The sequence below is a fragment of the Haliotis cracherodii genome, unplaced genomic scaffold (assembly GCF_022045235.1).
Source record: "Haliotis cracherodii isolate W230 unplaced genomic scaffold, xgHalCrac1.p SCAF_13, whole genome shotgun sequence".
In the NCBI taxonomy this organism is placed as follows: domain Eukaryota; kingdom Metazoa; phylum Mollusca; class Gastropoda; order Lepetellida; family Haliotidae; genus Haliotis; species Haliotis cracherodii.
This window is the reverse complement of record NW_027266268.1, coordinates 9,397,757-9,419,058: the sequence shown is the minus strand read 5'-3', so window position 1 is coordinate 9,419,058 and position 21,302 is coordinate 9,397,757. Positions and strand designations below refer to the sequence as shown.

Sequence of the window (21,302 nt, the reverse complement as noted above, 5' to 3'; positions counted from 1 at the left end):
TATATACCATATATTAGGTATAAACAGTCAACCAAACACCCACCCAAGCCACCCCAGCTCCATCCTCACAGCCTTACTCAACCCTTAATCAACATCCATCGGCATAGCCTTCCCCTTCCACATCCCCTAATCCATCCACAACCAGTACACCCCAACATCCATCCACATAGCCTTCCCCATCCTTAATCCATCCACACCCATCCCACCCCAACATCCATCGGCATAGCCTTCCCCATCCCTAATCCATCCACACGCATCCCACTCCAACATCCATCAGCATAGCCTTCCCCATCTCCTAATCCATCTACACCAAACCCACCCCAACATCCATCCACATCCATCCCACCCCAACATCCATTGGCATAGCCTTCCCCATCTCCTAATCCATCTACACCCATCCCACCCCAACATCCATCAACATAGCCTTCCCCATCCCCTAATCCATCCACACTCATCGAAGCCTTTCCCAACCCTAATCCGTCCAAACAGCCCTCCCCATCCCCTAATCCATCCACACCCGTCACACCCGAACATTCCCTCCCACGCGCCCTGGAATGTGTGAGCTGTACTTGCATGCAGGTGTCAGAAGCAATTATTGGAAGTATCCTTGTACAGCACACAAAAGCACATTATCAAAAAGGACACAGTACACAGGTTTACAATAGGGACTTCAGATTCAGGAACTGTCAACAGTATGCTAAATTTAAAGCCACAACATGAAACACAGGAGCTACACCATCACTACACCACCACCACGACACCACCTGGGCAGCTACTGCATCAATGCTGCTGCTGCTGCTGCTGCTGCTGCCTCACCTCTGTGACACGTCGTCCAGGGCAGGGGTGTGTCCCCGGGACTGACTGTGCTGACTGTAACGGTCTACCTCCGTGCCTCCCCCATACTGACTGCTGTAATACTCGCTATATCTGCAAGTTAGTAGGACCACCAACAAGGTTAGGGCTATATCAATTTGTGGAAGCAGGGCCAGTTTGATCTCCGATAAATACTTTTATTCATAAATACAATTATTTTTGACAAAGAAATGAAACTTGAAAAACTATCAATTTCTAGTGGTCTGCACCTTGTATGACTACTGGTTTATCCCCCTTTGTTAAAGAAAATATTCCACAAGAGAGTAGTTCTGGTTCCATGTGAAGAGCCAAGTCTAATATCCTTGCATTCCTTATTGTGGGCTTGACTTTGGGGTATTTGTGCAATAAATAAATGCAGGTTAAAAGAACAGACTATCACTATGCATCCTATGTTAGATAAGGGTGAAACGATACACCGATATTCCGATGCATCGCGATACTTGACCCACGATACGATATACGATACACGTGGGCCCATTTATCGATACGCCACGATACGGAACGCAAATCTCAAGTAAAGCATTTCCTCGCTATTGTGCCTTTCAATAAACCGCTAAATTGGTTAAAGCGCGCGGTAACGCATGGCTCCCCAAAACGTACTTACATTTTTAATAAGCTCAGGTTTTACACCGACATGTTTTTCCCCATCTCAAAAAACATTATCAGCTGATCCCTGCAAGCACATAACACCGGAAATACCTGTCAGCAAATCCGAACTAAAGTACGCAATTAAATACCATTACTATACTATCTTGTTATTAAAACGTGTTCATTATATATCTGGACTTGTGTTTGTAATATATTTTATTAATTTTATTCAAAATTTCATTTAATATTTTTTTCATTAAGTTATGTGAAATCGTGTGTGAAGAGATACTGCAACCACGGTCAGATTACCGCTTTTGACGTATTGAAACGAACTTTAGTTGCTAGAGAATGGATACATATATTAAAAATGCCATACTTTGACTCCTTAAAAGCCATGTGTGTGGCAATTTGGCGAGTATATGTCAACATAAGGTTTTCGCAATCGAAATACATGTAGCACGGGAAGTCCCTAGGGTGACTGATCAAATTGTTCCATACGTAAAAATATCCTGCAACAGCAATCACCAGTACCAAAATGCTACACTTGTGGTTCTTATAATTTGAAATATATATATATATAGTAAAAGCTGCAACTAAGGTAACACGATATTGGAATATATTATTCCTGATAAAATTCTTTGAAGTTGTATCACCGGTGGAGTACATTAATTATTTTCTGGTGTTTGAACTTTGAATTGTTTTTAAGGAAAGTTAGAGAAAGTTCCAACTTCAGTAGTCTTGTTATTATAAAATAATTTTGACTGTTCCAAAATCATGAAAGGTTCAATCTTGACATGCTTTAAGTCTTGTTTTATTTATCATTGCGTATCGAGATACGTATCGTATCGTGACCAGAATATCGAGATGCGTATCGTATCGTGACCTTGCTGTATTGTTGCAGCCCTAATGTTAGATTAAGCACAAGAAGTAGCTATCACACTATGCAGTGATGTACCCACTTGTACAAATTGTTTGAAAGAATGCACCCTCAAATTCCGACCATAAGTTATAAAAACAGTCCCTCTTCATCAGATTCATACCAGATCAGGTTCATACAGATATGAAACACTCAAACTTAAGGCCTTTTCAAGATTTTTCAAGGGCTTTCAACTGTCATTATCAAGGCCTTTACAGTTGGATTATTAGCTTTAGTCTGTCAACATTATTTAAATCCATCCTACTCGGGCTGGCTATCAATATAGATCTTACAGATTAATAATGGTTAACTAAATATCTATCAATTATTGATAAATATCGGAGAATGAACATTAAGCAAATATGCATGAAAGTCCCAAAAGAAATCAACAGATTTCACGCCACTGGTGAGCAGTGACACATTTATGCATGGATTACTTTGTGGACATTTGAGATATAACAAAAACAGATGCACTTCATCTTCAATCACGAAACCTCAGTTGTAACTATGGTAACACAATGCCATGCCATGCAATAGTATCAGTTATTTCCCAACTGGGATTCCTCCTAGAAGGATCCTTAGAGTGTTTGCTGGGATTTTCCCTAGATTCTCACATCATATGAAGATGGTAATCTTTTACCGTTCCAATTATACCAATTTAAATTTGGGGCTTCTGACCAATTTGGAAGTTTGATTTAAGTCCAATTGATTAATCATCCACTGACAACAGTGTAGAGGGAATCTCAGATCATGGATCGGGAGAAATTAACCAAACGTCTCTCATATTTGAGCAAAGTGACAGATTACACAGAGGAATGTTTTTTGTTTGTTTGTTTGTTGTTTAACTCCACATTCAGCAATATTGCAGCTATATGTAAATAACTGAGTCTGTAACAGACAATCCAGTGATTGACATCATGAGCATCAATCAATGCAACTGGGATATCATGACATGCATCAACCAAGTCAGCGAGTCTGACAACTCAATCAAGTTCATCGCCTTTTACGGCAAGCATGGGTCTGTTGAAGACCTACTCTACCCCGGATCTTCACGGGTCTCAAGGAGGAATAAAAGGGCAGGGCTCAGATACATGTGTCCAGGGCTCTGTTATTGATCTGTGTGCCTTTGTACAAAGCGATCTCAGTGCTAAGGTCATCGTAACTCCCATACCTTAACATTGACTTACGACGATCGTAGCGTTAAGGTTGCTTTGTACAATGGCACCCAGAGAAGGAAGGTCATTGGTTTTCAGAAGTCAATGACCTGTGACCCCCGCAAGTCTGAAGAACCTACTGCCATAAATCAGATGCAGGTAACACCAAGATAAATCCTTTGATCCAACAGATTCACTATGCTATACTATAAATGCGCAGCTAAGGAAATGCAAGATTATTTTTAAAAAAAGAGTATAATAGTACTGGCACAAGAAAATCATTTACTCACAAAGTTATCCGTGAAAGTCTGTTATCATACAGAGGACTTTAAAAGAGATGTTTTTACTGAGACAGTCTCTTCAAATCATCACATCATTATCATAAGTTTAAACAATTCTATCAACTATCAAAAAAGTATCAACTCACACATCTACCCTTAAAATAAGTGTGAGATCAGTAAGGTTCTCATTTTCAAGGTCACAAGGCATGCAAAGGGCAGTTAAGTCTTGGATCAGTTTCCTTATTGAATGACTAATATTTCAGCATGACATTTTCATCCTGAGGAAACTTCCACTTTGAAAATATGTGCTGACATGGTTTCTCCCAGGGTTTGCACGCTAAGTCAGTAGGTAATATAACACTGGGGGAGTGGGAGGGGCAGCGTGATGCCACAAGGAGGGGGAAGCATGATGTCACAAGGAGGGGGCAGCATGACGTCACAAGGAGGGGGCAGCATGACGTCACAGGGAGGGGGCAGCATGACGTCACAAGGAGGGGGCAGCATGGCGTCACAGGGAGGGGGCAACATGACGTCACAGGGAGGGGGCAGCATGACGTCACAGGGAGGGGGCAACATGACATCACTGGGAGGGGGCAACATGACGTCACAAGGAGGGGGCAACATGACGTCACAGGGAGGGGGCAACATGAGGCCACAAGGAGGGGGCAACATGACGTCACAAGGGGCAATTATCAGCACATCTACACAATTAATTCTTGAAAACAGGATGACTATATACACCATATTTCCAAACTTGTTAATCACACTCCAATCACAGTTAGTTTCTTGCTGTACATGCTGCTGTACAGACCAATTTCATTTCTTGTTTTTCCTATTTTCTTCGTCAATGCACCAAAAAATCTTGCCATTGAAGTTTTAAGAAAGAAAACAAAATTGAAGAAATTTTAACCAAACACCAAACTTCTAAAATAATGATCTTGTCATAGATTCATCCATAAAACAAGCAATTAAACTGATCTGTCCCTAACTACATTCTACAGAGAAGCAGTGTAGGTCATACCTCGGGTTGTAGCCATGGCCGTAGTACTCATCATAGTAACCCTGGGAGTACCGAGCATCTCGCTGGTAGTACTGGTAATACCGGTCGTCATAGTATCGCGAAGATCTTGAGTTGTAATAGTCATAGTCGTAGCCTGGGGAAGAAACAGATTTCCTGGTAAACATAACATCCTTTATACATACGTCAATGTTCAACAACATGTACATCCAATGTAACATTGTTCATCACTATGTGCTATCACAGTCACTCGATCTTTTTAAGAAAATTATATGTCACATCTACAGATTCTAAAACTTTTATACATTTGTAAAAAAATGCTTAAACTTGGTAAAATGTGTTGCAGTAGGAATCCATAATTCTCTTGACAGTAAAGACTGGAACCATCTGATCCCCAATTTAGTCCAAATATGTTCTGGGGATCTAATCACACCCCCCGGTGGGTAATAAATAGGGCTGGGACGAGTCCAAATTTACTACACAGGTACCCATCCCACTATTACCCCAACCCTGCCTGGGTCATCTTCCCAAGGCAAGAGAGTTAACTGACTATAAAAGTCCAGTTTCCACCCTTGCCGAACTAGGCTGGTATTATGGAGTTACATTTTGGCTGGACTAACAAGTCTATGCATAGTCCAATCAAAATCGCGCACCGAAATCGAAATCCGGTTCGTAAACTGTCGTGCAGATTTCGGTCGATTGCAGGATTTGCAAAGCATGTGCACCGCCAACTCGTTGTCAACAGTTATTTTCCAAATCTTTTCATGTTTTTAATCAAGATGCTCATGTGATTTGATGCATTTCGCGATGTAAGACCCGTCTATATTAATCTTTCACATATTAATAAAGATAAACGATAATTCTTCTCCCTTATTTCATCAAGAGCTTCGGATACCTCTTCTACTATTAGGCCTTCAGAGTCTGGTGACCATGGTGACAGAGCTGGTGATATTGTACAGTCATTTCATGAACATTCCTATCCACAGCTTAACACTTATCACTGCTAGTACCGGTATCACAAATGACCTGTGTCATCGTCAGCCAGCTCACCTCTGCCATATTTGTCCTTGTAGTAAGCATCCTTATCGTAATCCGTTCGCGACCTTGACCTCTCTTGTACATCTCGAACTCCTGACCTTGACCCAGGCCGTTCTTCCTCTGCAATCATTGAGTTACCTGATTCACATACTTACGAACATGGTGTTGTGTTCATTATCACGGTAATAATATTTGTCGAATTTTCAACACAAACTTAATCAAGTCAGACAATATTCATTTTGACTGGAAAGGGGCGTTGTCAGCACACATACAACTGTGTATCCAGGTACTTTTGAAAACACTAAAAAGTACCAACCAAGTCTCAAAACTACCCCTACACTCTTAAATGTACCCAGCAATAACTTCTCGTGAGACTCTCAATACATTCACGAAATCGGTGAAACTAAAAGACTTTTGTATACAGATTGTCCATAATCCATGCGAAATGGAAACAAAACACTCTAAATGTACATGATGTAGCTGGCCCTGGGTCGAGATGTCCCCATGCTTTAAGGCAGATGGTGGTCACATGGACTCCTCTACAAGAGCAGGTATATTCAAGTGCACAGGGGTAATGTTGATACCTTGTGGTACCGACAACGACCCCCTCAGCTTCATTTTGGCCAATGCATTATAAAATTATTATGTTGAAGATAATCAACAAGACTTCCAGAAAACAAACTTTGCACAAGACGTACATTTGGGTTTTCAGTATATAATAAATTTGCTAGATCTGAGCGCTTGTTAAACATCTATTACGATGAAGCATTCACAGCAGCTTTACAACTGACCTTGTCTGGAACGGGGTCGCTCGTATCTCTCGTCACCATAATAACCATCACGACGGTAAGGTTCTCTGTAATCCCGACTTTTGTAGACTTCATGTCTCCGACTATCGTCATTATAACTGTCACCTCGGCTGGCAGGCCTATCATACCTGGGATCTCGATCTCGGTAACCATAGCGATCCTTATACCTACGATCTCGATATTCATCCCGGTCCCGGTAATCAATTTGAGCGTCAAGTTCCTCAAGGGAGTTTATTGACCGGTTATCTTCTTCTTTCTTCCTCACTTCATCTTCACGGCTCCTCACTTCATCTTCTCGGCTCCTTCTCACATCATGTTCTCGGCTCCTTCTCGCTTCATCTTCCCGGCTCCTCCTCACTTCATCATCCCTGCTTCTTTCGTTTCTCCCATACCTGTCACTCCCCCCTCGCACATCGCGGTCGGATCTCCGATCTCTGTCGGGGGCGATCTGATGCTCTTCCTTCCTGTCATTACCCTGATTATCTCCCTTGCCCTTGCTGTCCTTCAGCTTGTTCTCCAGGCTCGCCTGCACAGGAATCACAGGCAGTCCCGGACCCTTGCCCGGGGATCCTGCTGTTGTCGCTGCTGCTGACCCAACCAGCATAGGAGCTGCAGGTGCCAGGATGATGTTGGTGGCAGGGGCGTCAATGTTGTCCCACAGCGTTGTGGCTGGGGACATGCTGTGTTTAGCCCTGTGGCTCACTGGGTGGAAGGCAGATGTGTGTTTCCGCGGCGACGAAGGTGCTGAGCGTCCTGGATAAGCTGGTGGCTTATTTCCGGAATCAACAATTGTGTCAACTGCTGAAATTACCTCAGTCTGTTTAGCATCGGTGTTTGAGCTGGTTCCCTCGGGAACACTTCCTAGGTTGGTGTGAGTCTCATAGGTTGGCACAGGTGGTTTGAAAGCACTAACGTCCATGTTGGCTACACTGCCAGTTATCGGTCTGGCATCAATATTTGCTGCACTAACAGGTACCGGCCTAGGGTCCATGTTCTTTTCACTGCTAGACACAGGACGGGGTATATCTCCGGGAAAGGAAGACATGTTATCAGCAGCGCTATGCTGCACAGTAAAGTTACCATGGTTATCAGGACTAAACACAACGGGTTGGCCAGCTACAGCTACATCTCCTTGTAGTGACGGCAAAGACTGGTTAGATGCATTCCTCTGAACATTGCGGGGACTTTTCCTGAAGGGGTTACCTCCCGCTGGTGACCCAGCAGGTGGGGGGTAAAGTGGAGCCTCCTGTTGCCCCGATGAAGACATTGGTGGTCCAGTGATGGAAACTCCAGATGTGTTCACCTCTGGTTGGTTCATCCCAAGATTCTGGCCAAGATTTGGGACAGATTCACTGACAACTTCCTCACTCCCTCCTATAAAGAAGTTGGCTCCAGTTCCCCCTACTTGTCCAGGCTGGTTAGGGACAATCTCCCAATCATTCAAGTTTCCCGTCTGCTCATCTTCCATTCCGGGTTGAAAAGCAGACGGCGGCAATTTCCCACCAGCATTCTGGTTCATGTTACCTGCACTCACTGGTGGGAACCCTGGTTGACCTGCCCCTACCATTCCAGAACCAGTTGTGCCCAAAGACACATTCTGGAACTGGTTTGTAACATTTTGCACTAAATCCTTATTGTCTATCTCTTCCATCGATCCTATAGACCCATGACTTGAATAATTCACTGTCTGCATACTCGCATTACTAATGGCCGAGTCAGTTCTGTGGAATTCAGGGTTCACATTCAGGTATTGTGGAACACTTGTCAGTTTGGGCTCTCCAGCCACAGCAGTTCCATCAAAAGCACTATCCCCATCATCTTTTCCGAAGAATCCTGACACAGTGCCACCGTCTGTGTTTGTGGAGTCATCAGCAACAAGAGCAGATGAGTCCGACTGGCTGGAGCCGGATGGATCTAGATGGTGACTGGAACTCGACTGGTCTAGACTTGAGGATGTGGAGTCATTTAACCCTACAGATTGGGAGAAGAAAGATGCACTACTATGAGAGAAATTTCCAGAAGTCTCGGGTGATGTCTGCTCATAAAACTGCCCTGATGTGTTGCTGTTGGAGAGACTAGGCTGGTGCTCCTGTGCACTCGACACAACAGGAGGAGCAATATTTCCTGTGTGAGCAGCAGGCACCTGCTGGCTGGTTGGCCAGGTCTGTTGAGAGTTCACCCATTGCTGTCCATCCCAAACCATATTCCCTTGACTTAGCTGCCAGTTCTGCTGAGTGTTTGGGTTCCAGTTTTTCTGGGAATTCGGGTCCCAATGCTGTTGGGTGTTCGGGTCCCAGTTCTGTTGGGTGTTCGGGTCCCAGTTCTGTTGAGGGTTGTTGGGGTCCCATCCCGACTGATGCCACTGATTGTAGTACTGACTGTCATTCCCAGGCTGTTGTCCGATCACCTGACTCTGAACATGTTCTCCCTCGCTAGGCTGTTTCACCACACCTTGACCTTGAGCATTCACACCTGGCTCTGAATAGCCTTGATTTGTACTTACAGAGTTGTCTGCCCAGCTGTTACCCCAACTATTCCAAGAGTTACTTGCCCCTGCCTGATTATTCTGCCCATTAGCTGCTTGGTCCACATTATTTGTAGCAGTTGCTTGGAACTTGGTGGGATCGTAGAACTGAACACCAGCGCCCTGGGCATTAGGAAGATCCTGTGTTTGCCACGGTGCAGACTGACTCATTCTGAAAAACAAAAGACTTGATAGTCATTTCAGTTCAAAACTATGACATTGTTCAGAATTAAGGTGGGTCCTGGGGATCCTTGAAGTCTAAGTACCATTTGATCCTACAGTATCCTCGTATTAAGGGTTTTTGGACGCTTAAGAAACATTTTCTCACAAATTACATGAACTACTGTAAACATCTCAATCACTTATAAAAGACAACTTTATCTTGAAAACAAGCCATCATCTGAGTATTTATAATGTCTGTGTGACGCAACACCCTTTGTTATAGCCCGAGTAATCGCAATAAATATAGCCATAAAAAAAACATATTATGTCCGAAAACATATAATCTGATTATATTTGAATCTAGGAACCCCTAACTCTTAACATACTTATAACAAGGACCCCTTCACTTTCATTCTTAAACTCGACCACTGTATGATATGATGATGATACTGGTATCATTTTAATTTGATACAGAGATCAATGGTTCTCAATTTGGCGATAAACCTACAGCACTTCAACTTAATACAGTCGTGCCTCGTTTATATGGACACTTGCGTCATTTCACAATTCGTCCATACAAACGAATTTCCGTATAACTGAAACCAGCTTCTTACTGGAAGAGTTACTTCCCTTCAATTATGCAACTCATGACAGATGACAGAGCAAACAGATACATCCACTCAATCTTTATTCAACACATACACATCTCAAAAAATCTGTCATGGAAGCTTGAACTTTACCACATTTTGAGGTTTGAATTTTAAACAATAATTCCAAATTGTCCAGATCGCCACCCACGAGAATATGCAAAGTCAGAAATGTCCATTTTGCCACCAAAATTGTGTGTCGCTTACGTTTCGCTGGTTGACAGGCCATATTCACAGTTTGAAGTCACAACTTTGACCTCTGACCTCCACAGACGCCATATTTATCGAATGGGATTACATGTACAATAAACAAGCTCGTCTCAAACGTAACTCAGTGTCACTTGGTAAATTGACTTCTCACGAATCAAAGGATTACCACCAGCGGAAGGATTACCACCAGCGGAAGTGTATTGTCCGGGTAAGTGAGACAATTTTGTGTGCATTTCAGTGTTTTGTGTATGAAAATGACCATCCGGTTCCGGAAACTGAATTTCCGTATATACGGGTAAATTTATATAGTAATTATTTCGTTTTGAATGAAAATCGTCCGAGGTTTCCGGATATCTGAAGTCCATATAAGCGGGGCATGACTGTATAAAGCTATTAAGTTTAGATTTGGGAATGAGTTACTTAGGTTATATCAGAAAGTGTTTCCATAGGCAGCTACACATGACTATTCTCGAAGAAATGACAAATCCCTGATGTCTACCCGTTTGTTTGTATGAACAAGAGAGGCTCTGATAACATGGATAAGGGTGTAAAGCGTTTAGGCACTGAAAGATTTCTCTTCACTTCTGTTCTAATACCCATGGAATCAACACAATACTGTCTCAACTTTTGCAGGTGGGGGAAGTGAAAGGATTCAGTCTCTCACTGAAATACCACCTGCATTAAATAACAAAATCTTTATTTTCTACCAATGACAGAAAATAATCTTAAATTGTTGAAAGATCATGAAGATAAGATCATGTTTTTACCAGATGGTTGGCATTACTTTTCTCTCTATTCACAGAAATGATTGGGTGAAGGACTTAAGTGTCTTACTGGCCTAGTAACTACTTGTTGTATGATATACATCCATATCTCAAACACCTAGAGTACAGAAACATTATTCATAACATTAGCCCCGGTTGTTGTTTTCTGAACAGCTGACATTTCAATTTTTAGGCTGACATTTCGCTAATCGATCAATGACATTCAAGGTTCAGTCACTGATGACAATTGTCTGAAGCTCACTTCATAATTAATGTTAAAGTGCCCCGAGATTGCAATGACGTATTAACATTAACAGGATCTGGGCAGCGTTCACAACAACATATGTCACTAGTCTTGTGTGTCAAAAACAACACAATATTGCCAAAAGTGAAGACTTATCACTTACCTAGGAAATATAGAAGTAATTCCTTCGCCTCAATTTCAACACCCAATGAATATCGACATCACAGGGATGATGTATATTCGCATGTAGAATAAACCGGCTTCAAAACGACTAACCCGTGCGATTTTCAACAGGAAGAGTTCACTCGGAAGCCATGTTGCCGATTCTTGTGATTACGTGTGCGTTCGAAACTAAAATCTACGCTAGTCAAATTTTTGTCCTAGAAAGGTATTTCTGTAACCTTTCTTCTTTCGTATAATTTTTTGATCAATTATATACAAATTGCGCCATCCAAAGTGTGATTTACTTCACTTTGTATGGGATATATACTAAGAATATTCGTCTGAAAATGATACAACAAATACTACTTCCTGTCATGCGCAATAAGTCATGCAATAATACATTGTAGGACTAACAACTAATAATCCTCAATCCTTAACGTCCCGTGGCTGCAAACGAATTTGTGAAATAAACCAAAGTAATATTATAGGTTAATGATAGCTCAGGGGAAGTGGGGTCGGAGCCGGGGGATCCGCCTTCACACCTGACGTAATTCCATGCAATTGGTTTAATTGGATTTAATCAAAGATAAGTTGACCCAACGGGTGGTCGGGTCAAGATTGAATAAACAGAAGATCATCCGTTAATCCTATTACCACTAATCAATTGATGGACAATAGATGTTTCACTCGTTTAGATAACACTCGTGGGGTTAAGATAATGAGGAGGTTTAACCTCACTGTGCCTTCACCCTGTATGTTGTTTTAAGGGACCGAGTGCTACATCCAAACATCTACAAATTCGTGGACATTATTAAGATGCAGCCTCTTGCCGAATAAATGTATGTATGAATAAGCAAATTATGATTTTTTGGGGTTGGAAAATGCTTCTCATATTGTTTGTAAATATGTATATGTATACATGTATGAATAAATTATATGAACGAAGACTGTTTCTGAACATGTATGTATGTTTGATAATTTGTTTCATGAATATTTGGCAAATTACAAATTACAGATTACAGATTCCGATCTTAAAATTTATGATTTTATGTTTAATGTGTCGTAGGTCATACCTGGTCGGATGTTATATTTTATTGGTTGTGAACGTGTTTTAGTCTCTCTCTCTCTCTCTCTCAACATTCCAGCAATATCACGGCGGGTGACACCAGAAATGGGCTTCACACATTGTACCCATGTCAGGGATCGAACCCGGGTCTTCGGCGTGACGAGCAAACGCTTTAACCACTAGGCTACCCGACCGCCCAAATCTTTGTTTAGCGTTATCTTGGAGTTATTGAATGTTGTATACCAGTTACATGTTCTAACCTTTAAGTAATTGTTACATTACATAGAATGGTGGTGGTGGTGAGACAAAATATAATGCAGTTGTATCTTATATCTGACGGGGCGGTCGGGTAGCCTAGTGGTTAAAGCGTTCGCTCTTCACGCCGAAGACCCGGGTTCGATTCCCGACATGGGTACAATGTGTGAAGCCCATTTCTGGTGTCCCCCGCCGTGATATTGCTGGAATATTGCTAAAAGCGGCGTAAAACCATACTCTCACTCTAATATCTGACGTATCTTTCGACAATTTCAGTTAAGAGGGTCAGAAGCTACCACAAACGATTCAAGAGAGGATTTTGTTTATTTGAACCAAAAAATCTAAAATTGTAGAGGAAAGTCGAGAAATTAAATGACTGATGTTCCTTTCCCCATGTTTACATTTTCCCCTATTTTTGTATATCGATTCGCAAACAGAGTGTCGTTCGCCAAGTTTTGCCGGTAGACATAACAGTAATAAGTTGTACGTCGAATAGTATATTTCTAGCCACGTCATTTTCTACAGTGCAGACAGCTTTCCAGCTGGATTGTGTACATTCACATACATCACGTTTACTCTCCTACACGTCAGCTGACGTGAACAGTTTTTCGGATTTGAATCGAATGATGTTTTAAGCATCTCACAATCAAAATGGTTTTGCTGACAATGATCGCGCGTGTTGCTGACGGCCTGCCACTAGCAGCGTCTGTCCAAGAAGATGAACAGGTAGCGTCTTGATTCAGTTTTGTACATGTTTGTTAGAAACGGTAAGCCTACTACCGGACATATTTGTAATTACGTAGTGACATGCAAAATGTTGTTGGTATTCAATTTTAACACCTTCTATATACAGCTCAGAGTCAGTTTCACAATCAATTTAAATTTCACCATGTTTAAATCTCATCTGATACTGAAAGTCTAATGGTATTTTACACAAATTACAGGCCGGTCGAGGGATGATGGAATATCAGAACCAGGCAAAGCAGCTATTCCGTAAAATCTCCACCGACCCACAGCCGCCAACTAGATGCAGTCTGGAGACAGGACCTTTCATATTCCAGTAAGATGTTAATGTTTAGCCATTCTACTTGTGATTCTTGGCAATGGACAATTTGAAGCCCTTGCAATTTTCTACAAGTCATGTAAACACATGGTAAAACACCACTTTTCCGCAAAATGACATTTTATGATGACAGTCTATCTAGCACTAGATGTTTACCCTTATTACAAAGAAACAAACTATCGGCACACTGAAATAGTATTTCAACAGCTAGACTGCAGATTGATTCAACAGGGTGGGACCAAGTAAGTCCCTTGATGATCCATGATCTCACAAGTAACACATGATATGTTTGTGCTGTGCTTTCACAGTATTGAATAGTTAGAAAAAATGCCACAAAGCATCTGTTGTTTTGTTACATAGATTATCAAGCAGAGTTGTTTTGTTACTTCATCTAAATATGTCAAACAAGTCATTCAGTATCAAGCATTCTTGAAAATTGATTTGACATCAACAATGGTTTTATGGTTTCAATGACCATTTGGAAGGTGGTGTTGTATTGAAGTAGCTGTCTTATTGCTAGTAAAGGACGATGTAACACAGCCAGAAGTTTGAAACATGCCAAAGTAAGTTTGATTAAATTTGGTTTCCGTAATCTGAGTTGATTTCTTCACTTTCTCAGTCATGTTAGTAGCAAGAAAGAAATCCATTGGTGTTGTAATAGCTGACTAAATATGAGGATCGGCAATTCACTAAACAATGGGTGACCTGGCTGATTGTGTCATCTTACACTGACCCTTTGACATTCTTACAAAGTAGACACAATTTATGGATAACAACTTCTGTAATTACTGTAAAGGTGACATTTTGGTATAGATCCTTATACAGTTGACAGTCTTGTTTAATGTCCAACCCTGAACAGGTTATAAAGAATGAAATCTGATGATAGTTTTCTTCTATGAAGTACTAACAGCCATTCTTTGTTCCAGCTACTTCTTGGAACGTGGTGTGTGCTATCTTGTGTTGTGTGAGAAGTCCTTCTCCAAGAGACTAGCATACACCTACTTAGAGGACCTACAGGGCGAGTTCGCCAGTCAGTATGGCTCCCGAGTGGAGACAGTCTCACGGCCTTACAGCTTTATTGAATTTGGTAAGAGGGTGTTAAGAAAGGCCAAAAATATGTGTTGTGAATGTGTTTGAGTTTGGATTTGTCCCAGGGAAAGTCATAACGTCAAAATATACCATATTTACTGCAGTGTTAGAAATTGGCACTAGTCCTGTAGTCCTTGCCAAACTGCCCAATATCATAAGGACTAGTAGAAATTTGCCTTTTTTAAGGGTTTTACTATATGTTATCATTATAAGGACTAGTGGACAAAACATATTATTTTCTATCACTGTACAGTCAAGTCGCGCTAATCCGACACTTGTTAATCTGACAATTGGCTTTATCCAACACAACTGTTAGGAGCCTGTTAAGCCTGTAACTATGGTTCGGAATACCCTGTGTTAGTTTTCGAGGTTGCATGATTAGAAATCAACCTTCCGACTGTCACTTTCATGATCTGGTAAGTGAAGCACTGAATGGTTGGATGAAAGGCCGTTTTGACATGACCCCTAATGGGATGTCCTCAGATCTTGTTTAGCAGTAGCGAGAACTAAGACCTGATTTTATGAGATTGGGGTTTTCAGTTCCTTGTGGTTGAAGCAAGACATGACTGGAATGTGGTTGTAGCAATGCATGACCAGAATGGATGTTAAGTTATGCGTGGTTGTAGCAAGACAAGACTGGAGTGGGTGTTAACTTCCGTGTGGTAGTATCAAGACATGACCTGAGTGGGTGTTGAGTTCCCCATGGGTGTAGCAAGACAGTGTGGATCAGATGGTCAAGATGTTGGTTGAGTGAAGCTTGTTCTATGATGTACTTACACAGCAGAGATCATTCGGGCAATGGGTCTCTTAAAATAAATAGACCTTTTATGATTATATGGAGGACATTTGAAAGAAGCACCTTGCATTCACCAGTGGTTTTAGAACATTACAACAACACATGAAGCTCCTTATGCTGTGAAGGTGTTGTCTACAAGTTACCATGGTTACTGATTCATTCAGACAACACCTGTGACAGTGGTGTCATACTCCAAACTGCAGTCAGCACACAGTATGTGACAATATTGTAACACAAGACTACTGATACAATACATACATTAGCAAAGGACACATCAGGATACAACAGAGTAATTCATCTTTGTGAAATAAGCCATTTTCATGAATGTCATGTTAAGTTTGGAAATTTGACTGTCCTCAATAGATATCTGAATGGAATAAGGTTGACAGTCTAAGTAGTCGCCAAGTTTCCATAACACAGAGGAAGAATTTTATGAAGCCTAATATACACATACTGTTTTATGTGAGTGAGTGAGTATGGCTTTATCACTGCCTTTGCAATATTCCAGCAATATCACGGCATGGGATGCCAGAAATGGGCTTCATACATTGTACCCATGTGGGGAATCGAACCTAGGTCTTTGGCATGACGAGCGAATGCTTAAACCACTAGGCTACCCCACCGCCCCCATATTGTTTTAAAAAACAAGTGTTATGATATGGGTCATATGTAAAATAACACCTGTACACAAGGTATACCAAGTGACTGACAACAGTATTAATGTTGAGTGATACGCCATCTAAAATGATCTTTAGTTGGATGTTTTGAGTAACTGTTATGCTTACAGATTAACCCTGTAATAGCCTGTCTCAAAAACATTCTGAAGCAACAACTTGTTATTGGTTTCTTTTTTATTAAAATTTAGTCTTAACATAATTGGTTGCATCATGACTTTATGACTCATTTTGCTATTAATAGCAATACATGAATTTTGAAGTTGTTGCATCAGTGAAATGATTTTAAGGGGTGACTATGGGCTATTTTCACTTTTGCAGTTGTATTTCAATAGGACCCCACACTACTGCAATAGTATTAAACCAACTTTAAAGATTGATAATTATATTGATCAGTGTAATAGAAATGAATAAAGTATCGTAGACAATGTCAAAGTTGGCCATGTATTTTCTACCTTGTCACACAAACCAAAGGGAAGTAACTCTAATCTGAAGTTGTCATAATCCTTGCTAATCAACATCAGGCAGGTTTGAAATTTGACTGTAAAAACTTAGTTTTCTGATGCAGCTTTTGTTTTATTTATGACTAATTGCGATTATTAAAACTATTGATTATCATTCATACTATTGTTCATACTATTCATGATTCCTATTGATACAGTACATTCATAGGACAAACAGTTGCAATATTATAACATGCCCAGAAATTACCATAACCATAAAAAGTAAGATATGAGATTAAGGGGTCCATAGATTAAAATGATTAAAACCACAGCATTAACCCTCAACAAATCACAGGAAAATGAACAGTTCTCAAGCTCTAGTTACTTTCATTCACTCAGGTTTGTGTGATTGCTAATTGGCTTTTCTCATTGAACACAGATCTTTATCATGACAAGAGATTACAGTAAATTACAAATTTCAGTTCCTGTATCATATCACATAGTGATGTGGTTAGTTGATTATGTCAATCATTAATTGGCTACACCGTTCCAGTGAAATGATTGATTATAGTATAATTGATAAATGTACGTAATCATTTGTTAGGAAGATGCCATTTGATACCATATGTGTATTAAGCATGTTAAGACAGACCAATCATTCTTTTGATCTGTAGTTAATTACACATTAACACATTCAGCATCAATTTTAAATCAATCAAGTTTTCAAGTTTTTTTTAATAAGATTCTTAATTTGTAATCCTGGTACAAACAGCTTTTTTATTAGCAATTTCTGGTAATTTAAAAAAAAAAATAGCAATGGACTATGAATGATGTCTGATTGATTGGAACAAACCAGTCATAGCCATGGATTGACGACAGAATCCATATATATGTATGTATAATCAATGTCTGTGCAAATATATTAGGGAAAGGGCCACCTAAGTTGGATAACTTTTGCCCAATCCCGTTGACCATATATGTCAATAAAATATGTTTAAAACAAACAATCCATGATATGCATGTCACCATTATGTTACAAAGTGTATGACATTACATGGTTCAGGGGCCCATTCCACAAAATGATCACAGTGCTAAGATGATCTTAACTTCCATACTTACAATCGCACTATGATTGCTTTGTGGAACGGGGTACAGATCTATACAATAACGGACTAGTTGCCATTGGCGGAACACTATGGCTGGGAAAATGATATGTATTCACCTGACTGTTGGTATTTTCAGACACATTTATTCAAAGAACAAGGAAGTCGTACATGGATTCAAGAGCAAGACGGAACTTGACCAATATTAACACAGAACTTCAGGATGTACAGAGAATCATGGTGCAGAATATCGATGATGTCTTACAGCGGGGAGAAGCTCTGTCAGGTATGTCTCACTTTGAATTATTGACAATTAGCGGTCCACTGAGGACATGACAAAGGCTGTCTATTCTTTAAAATTAATTTAAAATTTGTTTATGAAAGCTTTTTTGCCTGTTAAGAAAGTACACCTATCTGTATGATTTAACCTGAATTGGACAGAAAGCTGCTATACATTGAAATATACATCAAGGTAGTAACTGTTTGGGCGAATATGATAACCATCTTCCCAAAGCAAGGGAGTCTACTGACTGTAAAAGCCTAGTTCGGCAAGGGTGGATCTGGACTTTTTATCTGGACTACCTCGGGAAGATGATAAGTGCTATAAGTAAATTATCATGTGAATCATTTGTCAACTATTGTTTTATGAACATTATGATTTGAGCCAAATAAATTAATGGTTAGATCTAGTTAAACATTCATACAGAATGTGGGTTAATGTACATGTAGCATTTGCAGATAATCCTTAATGCTAATTATGTTAAAAAATAATGTAAAGAGGATACTTAAAGATCAATTTAAACAAAAACAGCACTCTGAAATTTGTAACATATAATTTAGAAAAAAATTGATCTGGCCTTACAAAGTTTAAAATGAAAAAGCTTCACGGACAATTTTATCTGTGATGACACCGTCTGATGGTACTACTGATGGAAGCTTGCAGATGGGTGTTACTGATAATTGTTGACATATGGTTTGAAATTATTGTGGAAGGAATCTAATGTGACCAGACAAAACAGTCAAGTGAATAATCAGAGACCAATACAGACCAGTTGATTTGATTATAATTATCATCATCAGGACTCATTTTTTTTACTTTCATATTCAATAAGTACATTATTCTTCCAAGCAACTTGAACAAAAGAATTGTCAGATTGTTAATGACATGTCAGCAAGTTCTCAGTAGAACCCATTTAAGGAGGTGCATATGGCTGCTGTCAAAGCAGTCACAAGCAGGTTCCGTGTCTCTTACACATGGCAGATAAACTGGTTTCTTTGAAAATCTATGTCTTTTGGTTATGTAATTAACTTCAAGTCAAATAATGTTCCTGATGTCATTTTGTTTGTTTGCTTTCAGTTCTCGGTGATAAAGCTAGCAACTTATCAACTTTGTCGCAGAAATACAAAAAAGATGCAAAATATTTGAACTTGCGTTCTTCCTACTTCAAGATTGGTGTGGCAGTCATAGTTGTAGTTGTGTTCCTATTGCTCTTCCGCTACTGGTTCCTGTGATGATCACACGACCCGTGTTCTACATGGAGCATCACATGACCACAGTTTGTGGCAAGAAGTCACATGACCAAGTCACATGACTTTACTGTGCCGCAGGATGTTCTCAGACGACTTACTGAAGCTTGTTTCTCTCATTGTGGGGAAATGTTTTGATTGAGCAGGAAATGCATATTCTCAGAGCAGGAGAGGAGGAGGATATTGTAAACACTGTGGTTGCTAAATATTCTGTGCCTACTCAGTGACTGTATCCTGCCCGGGATGTGACGTGTGATGATCTACATGCTTTGCTGCATACTAATAACCTTGATTTGAGCCATCACTGTATTATCAAATCAGACACTCTTTACAATGTTTTACTTATCTGGTAAAAACATTCAATAATCTACACATTGTCTTTAATCAGCTGCAGGGTTAATACTTTTAATGGTATTGTTGGAATGGTTAAGACAATCACTGACACGCAACATGCTACAAGGGAGTGTTTCATTAAATAACTTTCATTCTTCCATTCCCGTGTCCATCTACTTATATGTCTGTAATTACTTCCTTTGTTAGCTGCTAGACGTGGAGGTTATTACTGTTCTTCAGCTTCTGCTTTTGTTTCACATTTATGTAACTTGGCTTTACCGATGTGGTATGGTAAGCAAAGTGATAGAATTAAGACGTTAGCCGATAATGGGACAGAAGCAAATATCATCGTCCATCTGATTCAGTCTGTGTCACTAGCCATCGGTGACCCCTATCTAGTCCTAGCACAGTAGTAGCAGATTTCATCCTGTCAATAGTAAATTCTCCCTAAGTTGATGTAGCAAGATTAGTTGAAGAATAAGACGTTCTGGCATGGACTGATCTGTCATCACACTGATTGTACATCTGGTGTCATTGACTTAACATGATTGCACAAATTCCTGTTTTATCAAATGTACAAATGTATGCATTTTACTTCAGAACTTAATAAAGAGGAAAGATCTAATGTTTACTTGCTTCTTGAATCTATTGTCTTATGATGTTTCTCAGTTCATGACTGGCTGGGTATTTGGGCACAGAGTTCAGCAGAGTTGAGTGAAGGTGTCAATAAAATACATTGGCTGTTTTAAAGTGTTTGCAATGTGTCTACACTAGAATATAAACTCTCCATAAAATACATGAAACATTTTTTTCATGACACCCCCCTCTTTGTAATAAATGATCAGTCCCTAAATAATGTCAAATAAATAAAAAACATTATTTACAAAATGAAACTGTGCCATTTTTCTGCCATCATTTTTTTCTTCACAATCCCCAACCTCCCTTAAGGTTCTGCTACACCAAATCAGAACCAGTTGGGACAGTGCGGTTTTCGTAGGGAGCCTTCAGTGCAGATCGTGAGATATCTGCAGGCTGTGATTGGAGGATATTGTGTAAGATTTTTATGCCTTTTAAATGTACATCCATCCTGTTATTAAAACTGACCATGTTTTTCTATATTAAGTACTGTCTTTTTCAACATGACTTCTGCTGAATGTGACCACAGCTATTTTCAAGTAGGTGACATTTGGTGTGAAACTGGGGGTGGTGTGTTTAGCTTCCTGTACTAGGAAAGGGAGCTTGCTAAGCTAGTCATTTTTTTTGTTTTTATTGCTGCTCTAAGACCAAACTGTGCATACACGTATAGGTAATAGCTGTTGAATGCTTAGTTATTTTAAAAGAAAATATAACGTTACTATAGAAGTCTATTGAAAAACATTTGGTTGTGTGTAACTTTAATCTCACCAGCCAGCGCATACTTATAATAAATTACCAGTTCTTAATTTGTGTTTGTTTTATTTATGTGCAAGATTAAACTTGCACTCTTTAAGATCTGAAATTCACCTTGTATCTTTACCTTGTCTAAATATATCTTGTAATTGATGTTGTTTATAAGCCAGTTAC

The 21,302-nt window shown here is 40.0% G+C and overlaps 2 protein-coding genes across 7 annotated transcripts in view; one reads left to right on the top strand and one right to left on the bottom strand.

Moving 5' to 3' along the window:
- Positions 1–11,559, bottom strand: part of LOC139459586 (protein transport protein Sec16A-like) — a 42,421-nt gene extending 30,862 nt beyond the window's left edge. For 3 of the 6 annotated variants that reach the window (XM_071241140.1, XM_071241142.1, XM_071241144.1), the window contains exons 1-6: positions 11,392–11,559; positions 6,660–9,373; positions 5,881–5,988; positions 4,834–4,966; positions 3,822–3,839; positions 817–927 (exon numbers count right to left, since the gene is read on the bottom strand). In XM_071241140.1, coding sequence (XP_071097241.1) covers positions 817–927; positions 3,822–3,839; positions 4,834–4,966; positions 5,881–5,988; positions 6,660–9,372 — 3,083 coding nt within the window. In that variant the 5' untranslated portion in view covers position 9,373; positions 11,392–11,559. The remainder of the gene's footprint in view (positions 1–816; positions 928–3,821; positions 3,840–4,833; positions 4,967–5,880; positions 5,989–6,659; positions 9,374–11,391) is intronic. The other 3 variants (XM_071241143.1, XM_071241141.1, XM_071241145.1) reach the window with 3 other exon arrangements.
- A 1,668-nt stretch (positions 11,560–13,227) lies between these two features.
- LOC139458857 (vesicle-trafficking protein SEC22b-like) lies at positions 13,228–21,165 on the top strand. The gene is made up of 5 exons (XM_071240288.1): positions 13,228–13,437; positions 13,656–13,771; positions 14,701–14,861; positions 18,019–18,165; positions 19,237–21,165. Exons 1-5 carry the CDS (start codon positions 13,363–13,365, stop codon positions 19,389–19,391), a joined length of 654 nt encoding a protein of 217 aa, XP_071096389.1. The 5' UTR covers positions 13,228–13,362; the 3' UTR covers positions 19,392–21,165.
- Positions 21,166–21,302: the final 137 nt, after the last annotated feature.

Excerpts from the sequence above, each read along its gene's own strand:
- LOC139458857 (XM_071240288.1), top strand. The coding sequence starts at position 13,363 with ATGGTTTTGCTGACAATGATCGCGCGTGTTGCTGACGGCCTGCCACTA. Across the intron at positions 13,772-14,700 it reads ACAGGACCTTTCATATTCCA|CTACTTCTTGGAACGTGGTG; the intron begins GTAAGATGTTAA and ends TCTTTGTTCCAG. Across the intron at positions 14,862-18,018 it reads TTACAGCTTTATTGAATTTG|ACACATTTATTCAAAGAACA; the intron begins GTAAGAGGGTGT and ends TGGTATTTTCAG.